The sequence below is a fragment of the Nycticebus coucang genome, chromosome 6 (assembly GCF_027406575.1).
Source record: "Nycticebus coucang isolate mNycCou1 chromosome 6, mNycCou1.pri, whole genome shotgun sequence".
Classification (NCBI taxonomy): Eukaryota; Metazoa; Chordata; class Mammalia; order Primates; family Lorisidae; genus Nycticebus; species Nycticebus coucang.
The window spans coordinates 92,459,525-92,477,150 of record NC_069785.1 but is presented as its reverse complement, the minus strand read 5'-3'; the positions used below and the strand labels follow the sequence as shown (position 1 = coordinate 92,477,150).

Genomic DNA, 17,626 nt, shown 5'->3' with positions numbered 1-17,626 from the left:
AAACCAACAAACAAAAAAAAAAAAACACACAGATGGCAGAGCGCCCTAAGGCAGTGCCTATCCTGAGCCACAAAGTCCCCAATGCTCGTATTTTACTAATAACTTTGCCATCAAAACCAACCAAAATATCCTTGTACAAACTTTAATTTTTAGTGCAACTTTCTCTAGGTGCTCCCTTAACTCAAAGAAAAATACTCCATTCATTCCTGACAAGGAAAATCTCACTTTTATAAATTATTTCCAATCATCACCTTTAAAAAAGTTAGCAGCAAACCCCGCCTTGTTCACGGTCCCGTCAGAAACAAACTTCATCCACAAGGTGTTGGAGGTCGACCTTACGTCTTCAGGTTTATCGTAGCCACAGAAACGCCCTATCAAAGGGCTGTTCTCACTGGTTCCATCTCGAACTTCTAGGTAGTCATAAGCACAGTTGTCGTGTCTTTCGATCTGCAACAATAAAATTATGTGAACATATTATCTCATTTTTAGTAAAGTAATTTCCACAGGAAAACACAAGTTTTCCAGGGCTATGCATGTCCTAGTGACGTCAACTATAAAGGGTGATTTATATACAATGAACACACACGAGCATTTCCCGTGAGGTACGCTGTGAAAGCCACACTGCACGAGAATGAAGAGGATCGTTCTGGTAGCGAGGCAAAGAAAAAACAAGCCACTGGAACACTGTATCCACAGGAGTCAGGATCCACAGACGTTAACTGTCTTTTAAAAGAAAATTAGACCCCTGTGTGGTTCACAAGAGTGATGGCTGGGCTTTCACGCTCACATGCAAGACATGCTCCCTTCAAACCTTGTCAAGATGTCAGATGGCACATTAGCCATCTGACATGAAAAAAATAAAGACAGAAAATGAAACTGCAATCAATAATTCTTCAGTAAGCAGAGCCAAAAAATATCCAGAATTAAAACTATGAGTAAACATGTGGACCAAGAAGCAGGCCAGTCACACCGCAGTTGTTCTGTGAAGTGAGGGAGGGTGCTGTGGAGTGTGTGTGGGTGCTGGACACTGTCTGTCCACCCACCTCCTCTCTGGACTTTCCACCCTGCAAACGAGAGCCTTTATTTTAACCAGTTCTGCATCTCAAGCCCTCTCTATATCATTCCCTTACTGAAATTTTGTAGAAGTATATGTGTACTTATTCTTCTCATCTGAAAGCTGTTTTTCCTGAGTTTTATTTACAAATAAAAGCTTATTCCTCATGGAAAAAAAAATCTCAGTCAGACGAGACCACAAGCAACGCATAGTTGCTCTGAAACATAGTTAAAAAAAACTGCTCATTGCCTGTAATAAAACTGTTATTTTATTCATAGAAAAGATGAACTTGAAATTTTCTCTTGATAAATATAGCACAATTTTAGGTTATAAATCTATTTTTGAAAGGGAAATCTGAGAACACGAGATTACAAATCCTGCCTGCCTGTGAAGTTCTTTACCCATACTTTGCATGGCTGCCTCTAGGAAGACGAAATGGTAGAATCAGCCTCTCAGCCTGGGACAACTCAATCTCTTTCCTTAATAACTGAATGAAAACACATCAGAACCTCTGTAAGATGACCATCCAAGGGACTGTACCAAACTGGTCAACATACGGAGGTGGTCAACATAAGGAACGAGGCTGCGGTACTGTTATGTACATGTGGCGCATGTCTGGCTATGAAAATGAGGTCAACGGAAGGGGTGGTCAGCGTAGGGAGGAGGTCAGCCGTGGAGGTCTACTATATTAGGTCATATTATTAAACTAGGAAACTTCATGAAGAACTACACATTCATGGACCTGTCTTTTGGCTCTGAACTTCTTCAGAAAAAAAGAGAGAAAGAAAAACAAAGAACCAAAGCTGATAAATTCTTATAAAAATTGTGAGATAATTTATAAATACTTGGTTTTTGCATATTCGCAGAGGCCCTGAAGGATTAATAGAGTCAGCTGCTTATTAGATATTTACATCAAGAAAGCACAGAAACTACACCATAGAAAATTTCACATCTTGTCAAGTATCATTCAACACACAATTCCTTAATTTAAGGAAAGTTCCCATTATTAATGTTAAAAGATACAAGGAAGGTTGTGGGAATCAGAGAGCATCCACGGAACTACAAAACCTGAATCCTGGAAATGGCTGGCAGAGTTGGTTCAAAAATCTCTTTTCTCAATTATTAAAATGTTAACAAGGACCATCTTCAAATTTGGCAGCATAAAGGCAGAAAGAAAAAAAACTAGATCACGCAGTACAGATTTGCTGGAAATGAAGCAGTCCCCTTGCTTCCTCCTCTTCCCCGACACGAAATGGACAGACTCCTGCCTTCGGGGATGCTCAGAGCCTCCTCTGTGCTGGGCACTCTCCTCACTGCCTTCAGCAAAATAGCACAGAACTAGCCTCCTGGAGCTTGAATCCTACTATGGATACACAGAAAAAAGGAACGGTAAAAAAAGATAAATAATTAAATCGTAAAATATTAGAAAGTAACAAATTCTACAGAAAAAATATAAAGTGAAAAAGAAAAAAAATGAGAAGTAGGGGTGGAAGAGCGAAGGTTAAAATTTTATTTTATTTATTTATTTATTTACTTTTATTTTTATCTATCTATCTATTTATGTATTTATTTGAGACAGAGTTTCACTTTGTTGCCTGGAGTAGAGTGCCGTCGTATCATCATAGCTTAGAGAAACCTCAACTCCCTGGCTCAAGTGATCCTCTTGCCTCAGCTTCTTGAGTAGCTGGGACTACAGGCACCAAGACTGTGCCTTTAAGGCACTAGGAATTCAATTAGTCACCAGTGGTGACAAGGCTGATCTGATCAACTACGTCTGTGTCCTTTTGTCTCAGTTTTTACTGTAATTCCATTGAAATCAGGATTCTCTATATGTGTCGGAACATTTCCAGAAGGCCAAAGGCTCCTTAGTCAACAGTACACATAAAACAATTTCTCAAACTTTTAAACTATAGGGCTTGATAAGAAAATAAGCAAAGGTCTCAGCTAGGCAGCCTGTCCCCCAGGTCAGCAGCCCAGAGGGAATAGCTCCAGATTCATGAATCATATTGGAAAAGTGGGGAAAGAATGACCTGAAAATACAAGGTGAAGAAAGAAACTCCTTCTAGGAGAAAGACCACAAATAAAAACAAAATTACATTGTTCCATATTAGAAACCAGGGTAGAACAAAAATTATTAAGTTTCATTAAAAAGAAATTTTAAATTACTATGTTAAGAAGATTGTTGCTTATGGGCAGCGCCTGTAGCTCAGTGAGTAGGGTGCTGGATCCATATACTGAGGGTGGCAGGTTCAAACCCATCCCTGGCCAAACTGCAACAACAAAAAGATAGCTGGGCAGACGCCTGTAGTCCCAGCTACTCAGGAGGCTGAGGCAAGAGAATCGCCTAAGCCCAAGAGCTGGAGATTGCTGTGAGCTGTGATGCCACAGAACTCTGCCAAGGGTGAGAAAGTGAGACTCTGTCTCTTAAAAAAAAAAAAAAAGAAGATTGTTGCTTTTAAAAATTATAATACTAATAAAGAAAAAACAAGATAGGCACTATCGCAAATGAAACAAAAATTTTAGATTTCTTTAGTGATTAAAAATAAATGGTTGCAAAGCAGGATGGAGTGTCTTCAAAGAACCAAAAGTAGCCTTTACGTTTGGCCCTGCAGGCATCCTACCAGAAACCCTCGAATGTTACAGCAGGAAGTTCACAACTGCAAAGACCTGGAAACAACCCACATGCCCATCAACAAATGAATGGATTAAAAAACTGTGATATGTGTGTGCCATAGAGTACCCTTCAGCCATAAAGTAAGGAGATTTTGTATTGTCTGCAACAACCTGGATGGAATTGGAAAACATTTTCCTAAGTGAAGTATCACAAGAATAGAAAACAATAGTACCTGTACCCAGTACTAAACTGGAACTAGGAGATTAATACCTACATACTCACATAGAGAGAAAAACTCGATGAAATTCAAGCCTGCAGTTGGGGAAGGGAGAAAGGTGCTGGGCAAATTCTCACCCCAAGGGCCCACCGCATGGGTACATGTATATGGCATGCTACCTTGGTGTACAACATGCCCTCTAACCAGAATTTAATCTTGCAAGTGCAAACTATGAAATCCACATTAATCTGAAATTTTTTTTTAAATGGGATAATTTACATTGCCTGGTCCATTAAACTCACTCTGTTCTTTTAACAGATATGTAATAGATCACTTTAAATTTAAATTCACAATATAGTCACTATTTATTAGAAACTGAGGTTTAAATATAAGATACACAAAGTATAACTATAGTAGAATCTCTGTAAGCTGACCACCCAAAGGACTGTAACAAACTGGTCAACACACGGAGGTGGTCAGCATAGGGAACCAGGCCCACTGTACTGATAGGTACATGTCTGTCTATGAAAATCAGGTCAGTTAAGGAGGTGGCCAACTACAGAGGTCCTACTATATTTCATGGATAAAAATGACTAATGTTAGGATGAAGTCCACTAGTGCATCTTTACGTACTAGTGGAATTAAATCTCAGACACATACTATTGGAGTATCAATAGAAACAGACACTGTATCTGACATAGTAAATGACATAGTAAAGGCTATGGTTGTCACCTGCTTAGAAAATAACATGTGTCTCATCCACATGAATTTATGACATTCAGAAACACATTATCCCTTCCCAACAGTGACCCTGGATGGTCTTTTGTTATGTATTTTTCAGTTTAATCTTAAGCACAATGCCCGCACAATGGATCTTCTCTATTCACGTTAATTGTAACTACTGACTACAGTTATTTATAACTATTTCTTCAATTACATCTACACAGGAGCAGTAACAGTGAGCACAAGTGGAAGTTTAAGTTATTTTATTTGTGTTGTTTTCTCCACCTCCATTAAAGTGCTTCATCCAACAATATAAGGAATGGATAGAAGTAAAGATGGTTGAAGCTAAAAAGTGAACTGAGTCCATTGATACTATGCCAGTAGCCGTAAGCCCCATGAGAAAAAGAACACCAATGTCAATGATGTCTAAAAAGAGGAAGGAAGGGAAGGAAAGGGAAGGGAAAGGGGGGAGAGGGAGGGAGGGAGGGAGGTAAAAGGGAAAAAAAGAGCAGTATCTTCTTGAGTTAAAGCATGGACACAGTTCAAAGAGCTGGGAGCTCAATTCAATGTCATGCAGAATTACACATATAATAAATATGTTTTGATAATGATGAGGCTGATTAATTATGGAGTTTAAGGTAATCCGAGCATAAACCAGATATGAAAGTTGAAGTTTATCACAACATAAACAGAACTGATATGTGCACAGAGCAAGAACACCGTGAGAGCGAGAGCAAGCTCTGAGCGTTTTTCAGAAAACTGATCTGCAAGTGTAGATCCAAACACACAAGGAAGGGGGAACTAGCACGCACCAGCCAGAGGGGTCAATATTATGATCCATTACTCATTAAGGGCTCATATCTTTGATGGCAGAATAGAAAGAAACCATTAGAAAAGTCAGTGGTTTCTATTTAAAAGAACTAAAACAAATTTAATCCAACATGGTCAACCCCTCATTCTAAACTGCCCACCCGCACAGAGCTTTGTCCTTAGTACAGGGGAGGGGCGCTGACCCTGAAGAAAGCCCAGCCCTGGGGAAGGGGCGACTGTAGACCCCTTCCATGCTTTGCCTTCATTTCATAACCCAGTTTCCAAATAAATGCAGCACTGCACAAACATCCATTGCAGTGCCAAATTATTTATAAAAAGCTCTGAAAACCCCAACATTTCTAGATAACAGGTTCAGTAAAAGGTACTCCCTGAAAAATCCAAAGTAGAATTACCATATGATCCAGCAACACCACCTCTGGTTAAATACCCAGAAGAAACAAAAGCACAGACTTATAGAGATATTCACACACGAGTTCACAGCAGCATTATGCACAAAGCCAAACGGTGGAAGTAACCCACGTGTTCACAGGCAGATCAAAGGATAAACAAAATGTGGTATTGGGCTATAATAAAATACTATTCAGGCTTGAAGAGGAAGAAAATTTTGATATATGCTGTAAGATGGATGAAAGTTGAAGACGTTATGCTATGTGAAAAAAGACAGTCACAAAAAAGATAAATACTGCATGAATTGACTTGTATAAGACAGCTGGTGTGGTCAGAATCCCAGAGAGAAAGAAAGAGAGCTGCCGGGATCAGGGAGAGGTGGGCGGTATGGGGTAAGGGGCAGAGCTTCAGGTCTGGAGGACAAAGAAGAGGTCTGGAGACATCTGCACAACAATGTGAATCTTCCTGATGGTACTGAACGGCACTGTTAAAAACGGTTGAGATGGGAAATTTTATATACACTTTACTATAATAAAAGCCATGACTTGCAATGTAATTTTAAAATATTGTCATTTATGCAACAGATATACTTAGTGCAATCAAAGTGATACAACTTTTTTTTTTTTTTTTTTGCAGTTTTTGGCCAGGGCTGGGTTTGAACCTGCCATGTCCAACATATGGGGCTGGTGCCCTACTCCTTTGAGCCACAGGCACCGCCCTGTGATTCAACTTTTATACTTAATGTTATTTAAAATGATATATACTTGGAGCAAGGTTAAAGCTTTGAGGAAAATATTTAAAAGAAAATAATGCCTAATGAAAAAAATATGGACTAAAGTCTATTGATATGAATAAAATCTATTGATTTTAAATAAAAAGAGAAAAGCTTAATACATAATTATCTTTATCATATTTAATTATTTCATAATATGCTTTTGTTTGTTTGTTTTTTGAGACAGAGTCTCACTCTGTCGCCCTTCGTAGAGTGCCATGGCGTCACAACTCAGCAACCTCAAACTCCTGGGCTCAAGTGATCTTCCTGCCTCAGCCTCCCAAGTAGCTGGGATTACAGGTGCCCACCACATGCCCACCTAGTTTTTCTATTTTTAGTAGAGACGGGGTCTCGATCATGCTCAGGCTGAATTCGAACTCCTGAGCTCAAGTAATCCACCCACTTCTGCCTCCCAGGGTGCTAGGATTACAGGTGTCAGCCACTGTGCCAGGCCTGTTTCATAATATTCTTATTAGCAATATTTAATATTAACTTAATAGTAATACAGAATTACAGCCAAAAATATGGAGATAAATATGCTTAAACATGTTAAAATCAACAGCATAAGTCTTGCTCAGATTTATTTTCATGTGGCTCAGTTATTTAAATGTTGCCACTTCATCTTTTTTCCCATATAACAGAAGTATTTTGCATTTGCTCCTAAATTTAATAACTGTATGAAGGACTATGTCCAGATAACATGCACATATTTTCTGGCCATAGTATGTAAAAGGTGGTAAATAAACGGATGGCCCTGAATGACTGACACACACGGGTAAAGGGCACAGCGCACACCCGAGGGGGTCAGGAGAGGGAGGCTGCAGATGGTGAAATACCAGCGCTTCTCTCTACGCCAGACCTGTGACCTGAGCATATAGACCTGTACTTGGTTTCAATCACGGGGCTAACAATTATGTGACCCTGGCAAGTTTATGAAACTGACACGTGCTAACCTTTCAGGTACGATTACAACCTATACTGTAATTCATAAAGAGATTTCTGTTTTACACTCATCATCAGCATAAATTCTTAGCTGAGCACCTAAAAAACAGTGCACAGCAAGCAGAAAATCATTAACTAATTAAAACCTTCTTATCTTGACTAGTTCATTCACAAAGACTAGTCAACGTAATGCAAATGAATAAAAAATATTTAAGGGATAGAAAAACAATCTACCAAGTACCAAGATACATTCCTGTGTACATGGTTCATAACACTGCAGGCTGTGGTCGTGATGCCTGATATTAAACACACGAAACGTCTCTGGGTTTCATAAGCAAAGTGTCAACAAATCAGAATGTGTAGCGATGTGGACAAGTCCCTCAAACCTAAACCTACTTGAATTAATATATGTGGGGATTTGAATTTAAACAAAAGTTAAGCCCCAGGTTTATTTCACCTCTTTTCTGCTTTACTGATATTTCTTTGAAGTGGTTACTATAAACATTTCCTATCGTCCAAACTTTTCTCTTCTGTATTCCTGCACAGTGAAAGTTCTCAGATAAAATAGTAGTTCTAGAAGCTTCTTTACAAACAATACTGCTGCCAAACACAGAACACAGCACAAGCTTTCCAAATTAATTGCAGAGGGGTCTGTATTTGTACACAAACCCACTGGCTACAGCAGTCTTAAGAAACAATGTCTCCAGCAGCTACTGGAGAAGGGAAAGCTTCCTGTCTTAGTGCATTCCAGATGGACAGCTTACCAACAACAGAAATTCATTTCTGACAGTTCTGGAGGCTGTGAGGCCAGGACCAGACAGTTGGAGACCCAGTGTCCCCTGACAGCCGTCTTCACACAGGTCCCCTCTGGCTGAGCCCTCACAAGGCAGAGGCTTCCCAGGCTTCTTCAGTAAGGACCCGGATCCCTTCGTGAGGGCTCCACCCTCGTGACCTACCCGCTTCTCAAAGGCTTTCAGCAACTGACACCATCACCTTAGGAGTTAAGACTTCACACACACACACACACATTCAGATCATGACACTTCCCAAACGGCATAGTACAAGTCACCAGCATTCTACTGCCCTCCAAAAGGAGCCCCGTCCTGCTGAAAGACGCCTGAACCCCTTCCTCGGGGTTCCTCTGCGCACCCATCCTTAAATCCCAGCAGCACAGGGAAGGGTGAAGCCGAGACAGAAAGTGACAAAGGAGAGACCAAGAGACGGCTCCTCGGTCCTTCACAGTGGACGGCAACAGAATGATGGGCATGCTTATTTAACGGCCCTGTTGTCTGAAGAATAGGGTAACCAGAGAATAAAAAGCAAAAATACAGTTTAAGGCATAAAACGGCAAAGGCTAGAATCAGCGAATAAAATTGAGCTTTGTCAGACAAAACCAGAAAACACTGAGAATTAATAATACATTCTCAGCATAAAATATGCAATTGGCATATTTAAAACATTTATTATGTAAATAACATTAAATTGATACAAACAGATAAGCGACCAGATTAAACAAACCACCTAATGACTAGTAGAACAAATAAGAAAACATACGCAGCTGATTCTGGATACTCCTGGTAGTTATGATCTGTAAAGTCACTAAGAAGAGTAATGACTGAGTGAACGCTGGGTCACTGCTCCTGGGATCGGGGCCGGCACGATCACAGCCACAACCTTGCTGTGAACCCATCAGCCTGTAACCGTGCTGTATGAGGCACTGGCTTCATGCCCCAACAACACTGAAACTTGCACCTGGGTGGAGCTTTTCCAGTACACACTTTCTCAGCCACATCCCAGCTGGAACGTGCACGGCAGTCAGCTCAAAATGTGCCCCTCTGTGCATGTCTATGATTACTCCAGAAGACACCGTGGTACTGATTTCAGGCTTACAAAAACCAGAGCGAGCTGGCAAACTTACAAATAAATTCAGAGTCAACAGTACCCACACTTTAATGTTAGTTTAGCACACCCCTATTGGACACTAGGTCAACGGCATAAGCTCAGTTTCCTTACACAGAAGATTTAGATGGTGTATTAGAACACCTCTAAACCATTATCACTCCTGAATTTCTTGGGGTTCAGGGTCTCTGGGCTAAATTCAGTCATGCAGCATGCCAGATCCTCCATAATCTCAATCTTTCTTACCTATCCAGCTTGTTTCTCATGAATGGAAACTTACAAGCCTTTAATAAAGAAAGAACATTCTAATCTCCACCCACTGACCATCACACATTCACACACCCACCTATAACCCATCACCCATTCATCTCCTCTAGGTTCAAGTATCGAGTCACGAAACCACCAGTGCTGGGGCAGAGTGACCAGCAGTGCAGGCAGGAGTGGTCAGACCTGGAATCGGGTGGTCAGATTCCAGCGAGAGGGTCAGATCCACAGCATGAACTACAGTAGTCACTAAGTGCAATGAGCTCAAATAAAACAGAGTGAATGGTTTAAAGATAATTGTAGGTAAGGAAATATTTAAAACAGTGTTGTCAGGCAAAAACTTTTTAAGAAGACGATAATTAAACAGAAATCCAAATCAAGTGAGAGAGGAATAAAAGCCAAGCTCTGAAGACCAAGGACACAGTGGCAAGTACGGTGATGTGGGGTGAACTTGGTGCTTCAGAGGAGGAGGAGAAGGTCCAGAGACCCTGAGACAGACGAGAGAAGGAATCCAGGACTACACAGCAACGTGCCCTGGTCCAGGGTAACCCAGTGTGTGCTTTATCTTAGATGTGATGGGCACCCCCAAAGACTGTTCAATAGAGCAGCGTCATGATCTCATGTTCACTATAAAAGCATCCTTCTGGCTCTTGAGTACAGAATAGGCTATGTAGGGTCGAAGTGGAGACTGGAGCTTTTCAACCTAAATTCCCAGCAAAAGAGTGAGGATGGGGCCAGTGGAGGTGTGATCCCGTCATGTATGGGGTATATTTTGAAGCAACTGAAATACACTGATGAACTGGCTACAGAGTTTAAGAGAAAAAGAATTACCAGTGCTCCTTGGGAAAACAGTGAAACCAAGTACTGAAATAATACAAAAATAAATTGAAAAAAGTGGGTTTAGTGACTAAGACAAAACACTCAAGTGGGCTCAGTGCCTGTATCTCAGCAGCCAAGGCACTGGCCACATATACTGGAGCTGGTGGCATCAAACCAGGCCAAGGCCTGCCAAACAACAATGACAACTACTACAAAAAAATAGCTGGGCATTGTGGTGAGCTCCTGTAGTCTCAGCCAGTTGGGAGGCTGAGGCAAGAGAATCGCTTAAGCCCAAGAGTTTGAGGTTGCTGTGAGCTTTGACACCATGGCACTCTGTCCAGGATGACATAGTGAGACTGTCTTAAAAAAAAGAAAAAAAAAAAAAAGAAAGAAAGAAAAGAGAAACAGTCAAGTGTTTGGATTTGGTCATTTAAAGATGAGAGTCCTGTTAGATATTAAAATATGCCCAGCCTATAAGTGAAGGAGGCAGAAATATAAGGAAGTAAAAAAAAAAAAAAAAGAATGGACAGGAAACTAGAGATAAGACATAAATGTGCTATCAGCCAAATTATGACACAACTTTTCCTCAGAGGCAAAGGTTATTCACTCAATCAACAAGTATTTGTTAAGTGATTACGATATGTTGGTTATATATGATACATATGAAGCGATTATATTGGTTCTGGTTCTAAGTGAGATGAAAATCCTTTCCTTATGTCTTTATGTTATTCTATTTTTGAAGAATGCCACCGTTAAGACATTGATAAATCAAAAAAAAAAAAATGTAAAACTAGAAACCAACTAAGCACAGCGATTCCCGGCAGCTCAGGTTTTAGATTCACAGACCAAATGCATCATCCGGCCCCCCCGTAACAGGAGAATTCCATGAAACACTGGATTGTAATCTACAGCCAATCATTTAATTCTAGAGACATCACAAAATACAGGTATTAGGGCCACTGGGTAGAAAAGTTTTCTGTGAACCAGTTGCTTTCATCTAACTTGTGTGTGAAATTTTTCTACCCAATATTACTTCACTGCTAACAATAAACTGGCCTATCTGAAGAATATTTGCAATGATATCGATCCATTAAAAGAACAGAATTCAACTGTGAATCAAAAAAAAAAAATCTCAATGGTCAGGAACATAAAAGACAGCATCATAACACATCATATCACAGCAGAAAGCAGATAACTCCCACAACAAAGGGACTGTGTCTGGGGAGCTAGCCAGCACACACCCGAGAGGGTAGGGCCAAGAGCAGGGTGCAGAGCCACGGGGTGAACACATCACATCACAGCAGAAATTATCTACCTTCCGTAACACAGGCAGTGTGTCTGGGGAGCTAGACGGCACGTGCCAGAGGGCAGGCCAGGAGCACAGGAGCAGAGTCCACAGTTGCAGGGTGAGGGTAGCGGCTCTGCACTGGCTGGCCTCACCTGGATTCCCTGTGGCACCTGTGGGCACAGGACAGGCCCATGCTCACTGCACTCAGCGGTGAGCACCCCGTGGCAGGGACAGGACTTTACTGCTTTCTGACTGCCTGGACAGGGAACCAACCTTCTAGACAATGATGGAACAATCTACAATTACAGCACCTGAACTTGAACTCGCACCAGGACCTATCAGCCATCTGTTTCTTCCCGCTTCTCTTTGACCCTGTTTTCTAGACTGACTCTGTCTTAAACATGCTCTGAAGTTCCTAACAGATTTCCCCATTTCTTGGCTTCTAATTCCTAACTCAGCTCCTCTTGTCCCACAAAACTGATTTATTAGCCACGTTAATAGTTTTGGGCCTGGACTTTGATCCAAAATTCAGACGGGCCGCCTCTGGCTTCTTCCCACACTTGGTTTAGTCACGCAACCATGTGCAATCTCCCTGATAAGTATCTTTGGGAAAGTCAAAAGTTCCTAAGAATACCTGAATCTCTGTTTTTGATAGAAACAATTATCTGTGTGACTGAAAAAAAAAAAAAAAAAAAAGAGGTGAAAGAAGGATTATTCTCTTGACAACAAACCTTGTCTGCCTTTTAACCTCTTTGTTTAGAAGTAAAGACTCAATTATTTAATGGACCCTCCAAGCAGTTTTGTGGAACAAGCCTATGCATTTGTCAAAGAAACCATTGTGAACACTTCAAACATTCTATTAAATAGCACAGATAATGTAAACTCACTTTAATCTTCTTGAAAATGTCTGCAACAAGAGGAAAAGAAAAAAAATCCTTTTGCTCTTGATGTTACATTTTATAGGTGATCCTTTGTTTCTTCACTGATTAAAAGGTTGGCTCTTTGCTTCCTTGCCAGTTTAATGAGGATTCTCTTAAAAGCCACTGTCGGTTACGGAGAATATGCTTACAAAGACGGCCTAAAGGATTTTACCTCAAAGGCCTGAAAAGTCAGCCCCACGTGGTAGCCCTCCAACACCGTTATTTTCCACACACATTCTTTCATCGGGCGATAGTCATCTGGATAATTAGGGGACTGGATCTGTCCTTCGTTTTTACGAATCTCACCTCCACAGATCGCTGAAGAAAGCAGAAATAAGCATATAAGTAAACCTAGACACACCACTTTCCACTTTCTCGTTTTCTTCTAAGGGAATATATAAGTTCAGTTCCATTAGCTGAGTACACAAAGACCCGGTTACAACCATCAAAGCTGGCTGACTGCTCTGTTGCAGGTATTTAGATGGCAAAAAAACTTAAGTCACTTAACTATAAACGTTAGGTAATAGTCAGCCAAGGAAAACATGATTTTAATTACTGTTATGTCACACATTAACAAAAAAGGCATTTTAGTATTTTTTTAACTATTAAAACCCTCAGCAATTTTGCACATTTCTTGTTGGTGAGTTTGTTCTGTGAGTCCCTGAACTGTTTCCTCCTTTGGTAATTTGACCACAGGTAAAAGAGCCCGCAGAAGAGAAGCTTCACCCAGAGCACAGCACACAGAGTCTCCGGCAGCAAGAAGTGTCCCGTGCTCAGAGTCTGCACCCCCACCCCGTGTCCCGTGCTCCGTGTCTGCACAAACCCCCCCACCTCCACCCAACCCTCAGCAATTTTGCACATTTCTTGTTGGTGAGTTTGTTCTGTGAGTCCCTGAACTGTTTCCTCCTTTGGTAATTTGACCACAGGTAAAAGAGCCCGCAGAAGAGAAGCTTCACCCAGAGCACAGCACACAGAGTCTCCGGCAGCAAGAAGTGTCCCGTGCTCAGAGTCTGCACCCCCACCCCGTGTCCCGTGCTCCGTGTCTGCACAAACCCCCCCACCTCCACCCAACCCCCCAACCTCCCCACAATCCTCTGCACTGCTCTGCCATTAATCTCTGAAGCAAAATGCTTCCGTTCATTTGAAAGTTTACTGGAAGCAGAAATCGTCTGTCTTCAAAATTACCTACGCTCCTGTACTGGGTCTCTTCCACCCACAGCCTGGTAAGAAAGGAGCTTTTTAAAAGCCAGGAAGCAGTGTGGGTTTATTGTTTTAGGGAGGCGTAGAACAAAGAATCAGTAAGTGCTTCCTTGAATGCGACTCTTTTCTTTAGACATAAAGGATGGTCCAGAAATGTGCACAACCACCCCATGCAGCTCCTTATAGTAGAGCATTTCAGGAACACGGGGACTAAACAGACACAAAATCAGCACAAAGGAAAATGATAATTTCCTCATAATTTAATTCCATCATGAAACGAAGTTGAAGAACTCCCAAGCCATTTGCTTTTCCCAACACATTCCTGCACACATTTAAGTGTTACTACATCACTGATACTGTAAAATCGCTTATTCCTGCAGTTTCAATGTACCAAGTATTTTTATTGAAATTATCCTCATGAATCTTATAAGAAAGATTCAGAAAATATCATAATTTTAAAATACAGTCACAACACCATTGTAATGAAATTGAAAGGAAGGACGTATCTGTGAGGAGGTCTAAGATGGGGCCACTCCCGCAACTCCAGGGCACTTGCCTTCATAGACAGCCGCAAAGCCTTTTCCTACCCAATTGCTGCTGCTGCGAAACTCAATCCACATTCTGCTGTCTGTAGAGGTAAGAACCTCAGGAACTTTGTCCCCACAGAATCTACCTAAAAGAAATTTTAAAAATATAAAGAGAGACTCCTAAATATAACTCTATATTCTATTTGCTTTTCACACTAGCTACAAATAATATACATGAACAATTTGGTTCATAGTTCTATTCCAAGTGATTAGAGCCATAACTACACCTTAATACTCACTTAATAATGGCAGGTGAATAGAGCAATCTTTTCATATCTACTTTTATTTATTTGTTTATTTATTTACCTTTTCATATCTACTTTTAACCATCAGCCTCAGATTTACTGACTGGTGTGAGCACCATTACTCCATGAGAATTCAGATGACAATCTCCAAAAGCACAGTGAAGGGTCCCAGGACACGTCGAGGTCTCATGACACAGGGAACAGAGAAAGGTGCCAGTTGCCCTGGGAAATGGCTTCAAGCTGTTAGCCTGGTCATCAGCAGGGGAGAGTCTTGGTCAGCAGGGGCTCTCAGCTCCAAGTGGAGTTCCTGGTCTAGCCTGGTTCAGGGCTGACGCTTCAGGAAAGCCCAAGCTCCCCCAAGTCCCCGAGTCTCTTACTACTGCACACATCACATCTCATCTGTAAAGTATGAATGGCCGTGCAACAGGCAGAAAAGTGAACGGTCCCCGAGACTAGAGTGTGAGTTCCGATTTCTCCTGATTCTGTATCCGCAGGGAAGTGTAAGAGCACACCAACACGGTAACGCATGCCTTTTCTTCCTTTGCTCCCCTTTCCCCACAAAACAGTTATTTCTCTTGTATGTCTCTGTGTATGCCTTAAGCTTTCACATGACAGAACGGTTAAATGCCGACAATGCTCATGGAATAATCCTACAAACATATCCTTATCCATTTTTTGTGTGTCCTGGAGATGACGCACATAGTTTTATTATATTAAAAAAATAGTAGCCAACGTGCATAAAACACATTCATATTAGTAGCTAAAGAGTGAATAAAGACCTTCCTAAAGTGTGAGCAAACTGGAGGTGTGCAGCACAGAGCAGTGCTTCTTAAACTGTGACGTGCGTCTAAATTTCCAGGAAGCCTATTAAAATGCAGTCTCTCATTCAGAGAATCTGGAGTGGGACCCACGTTGCTATGATTCTAACAGCTTTCCAAGTGATTCTGATGATGCCAAGCTGAAGGCTGTGCTTTCTGGAGCCAGCTGTTAGAAGAAATAGTGGGAAAAGCTTTTCTCCGTGATCACAGAGTCACCTTGATAGACCACTATCCGTTAAGCCCTGTAATGCTGACACTGCTCTCAGAGAACATGTTTCCTACATTTTGGCTTTACATTTCATTCTCCAGTATGAAATTAATGAAATATTTTCTTTGGACTGCACAAGCGTGTACACATATAGCAAATTGCTTCATCTAGGCTACGAAACTAAATGCAGAAGACAACATTTTCCTCCAAATTACATTAATTTAATGATTCACTTTTCCTTATTTTTAAACATTTGTACAGAGTTCTTGGATTTACTAAGGCCTCTTTCGCTTTTAATACAACAGTGTTCATTCAGCAGGTTTCAGATGTTAAAAGAAAGGTCTATACAGCACATAAACACAACTGAGCAAGGTTACTTCTAAAAATAAAGAAAAGATCACAATTTCAAAAAACAAAAAGGTCAACTCAGTGTAGATGCTCGCAGCAGCTCCCACCTGTAAGTAAAACACGGCCACAGTGCTCCTGTGTGTCAGCTGACAGCGGCCTGGGGTTAAACGTCGGCAGCAGACTCTCATCAGCACCAAAATCTGGGCCACAATTTATGACTCAAACTACAAATGCCCCTTCTAAGCCACAACACACTCTGCGAGCAGCTGACCGTGATGTCTCTGGCAAGAGCGAATATGGTTGGCAGGGGAGGCCGGCCACCAAACTCGTACCCAACAGCTCACACCCTGCTGCCTTACCAAAGAACCAAACCAAACTAAAACACACACACATGACGTCCACAGGCACAATTTACTGAACTTTTAAAAATGAATACCATGATTCTTAAATTAAAAATACAGAAACACCATGAGTAGTCATGGTAATACCTGAGAAAGCGGTCCTCAATCATCACGTCCACACATGTGCACCCACCTCTTAATTTAAGCTACCTTAAATCAATTCATCAGTCAATCAATTGAAGTTATCTATTTGCCTTTGAGTATTTTGGTATGGTTCAAGAAAGTGTAATTAAATAGAAATGATACTGATCACAAACAGTTTTTAATTTTAAGATGATTCTTGAAAGAATCAAATCGTCTTTGGACAGAACAGAGGTGAGGGGCCTCTTACCCAGGAGAGGCGATTTCCTCCAGTAGCCGTCTCGCACTTCAATGTAGTCATACCAGCACAGACTGCTCTTGTAGAGGTCCATTGTGGTGAAATTTAGAACAATCTGCAAAAAGGAGGAAAACACCACAAAATAAAAATGACGGCACTTGCCCTTGGAGACCTGACTCCTGGAGGTGAGGATTGCAGGTGCACAAGGAACACGTAGCAGCGCCTGGTTCTTTTTCTACATTGACGTCGCCCTCACATTTTTCCTTAAACATCTCAAAATCATACTTTCTCCTTTTCTTTAGTGTTTAACAAGGTCAGTCAACATGCAATGCTAATCACTGAACAAACCGAACAATTCAGCAATTAAACCAGAGTTTCTGTAAAGTTCATTTGAACAATTATAATGCAAACAACTTTATTCAAATAGTTTATTTTGAATCTTCCTAAAGTAAACATGATTTGAACCATGAAGACTCCCAATTTTTTCCATGAATTTCATTTCCTTAATAATTTATTTAAAGGGGCAGCACCTATGGCTCAATGGGTAGGGCACCAGCCCCATATACCTAGGGTGTTGGGTTCAAACCCAGCCCCAGCCAAACTGCAACAAAAAAAATAGCCAGATGTTGTGGTGGGTGCCTATAGTCCCAGCTACCCAGGAGGCTGAGGCAAGAGAAGGCTAAGGCAAGAGAATCGCCTAAGCCCAAAAGTTGGAGGTTGCAGTGAGCTGTGACACCACAGCACTCTACCGAGGGCGATAAAGTGAAACT

General features: G+C 41.2%; 1 protein-coding gene and 1 non-coding gene across 2 annotated transcripts in view; one reads left to right on the top strand and one right to left on the bottom strand.

Annotated features, from left to right (window-relative positions):
* Nucleotides 1-17,626, bottom strand: part of TLL1 (tolloid like 1) — a 255,849-nt gene that overhangs the window by 52,681 nt on the left and 185,542 nt on the right. Inside the window, 5 exon segments of the mRNA XM_053595813.1 lie at nucleotides 252-478; nucleotides 6,918-6,964; nucleotides 12,903-13,048; nucleotides 14,487-14,603; nucleotides 16,869-16,971. Of these exon segments, the coding sequence (XP_053451788.1) occupies nucleotides 252-478; nucleotides 6,918-6,964; nucleotides 12,903-13,048; nucleotides 14,487-14,603; nucleotides 16,869-16,971 (640 nt within the window).
* Nucleotides 742-849, top strand: LOC128589539 (small nucleolar RNA U13). Its single transcript, XR_008381089.1, has one exon. It is a non-coding gene; the product is annotated as a small nucleolar RNA U13 (small nucleolar RNA).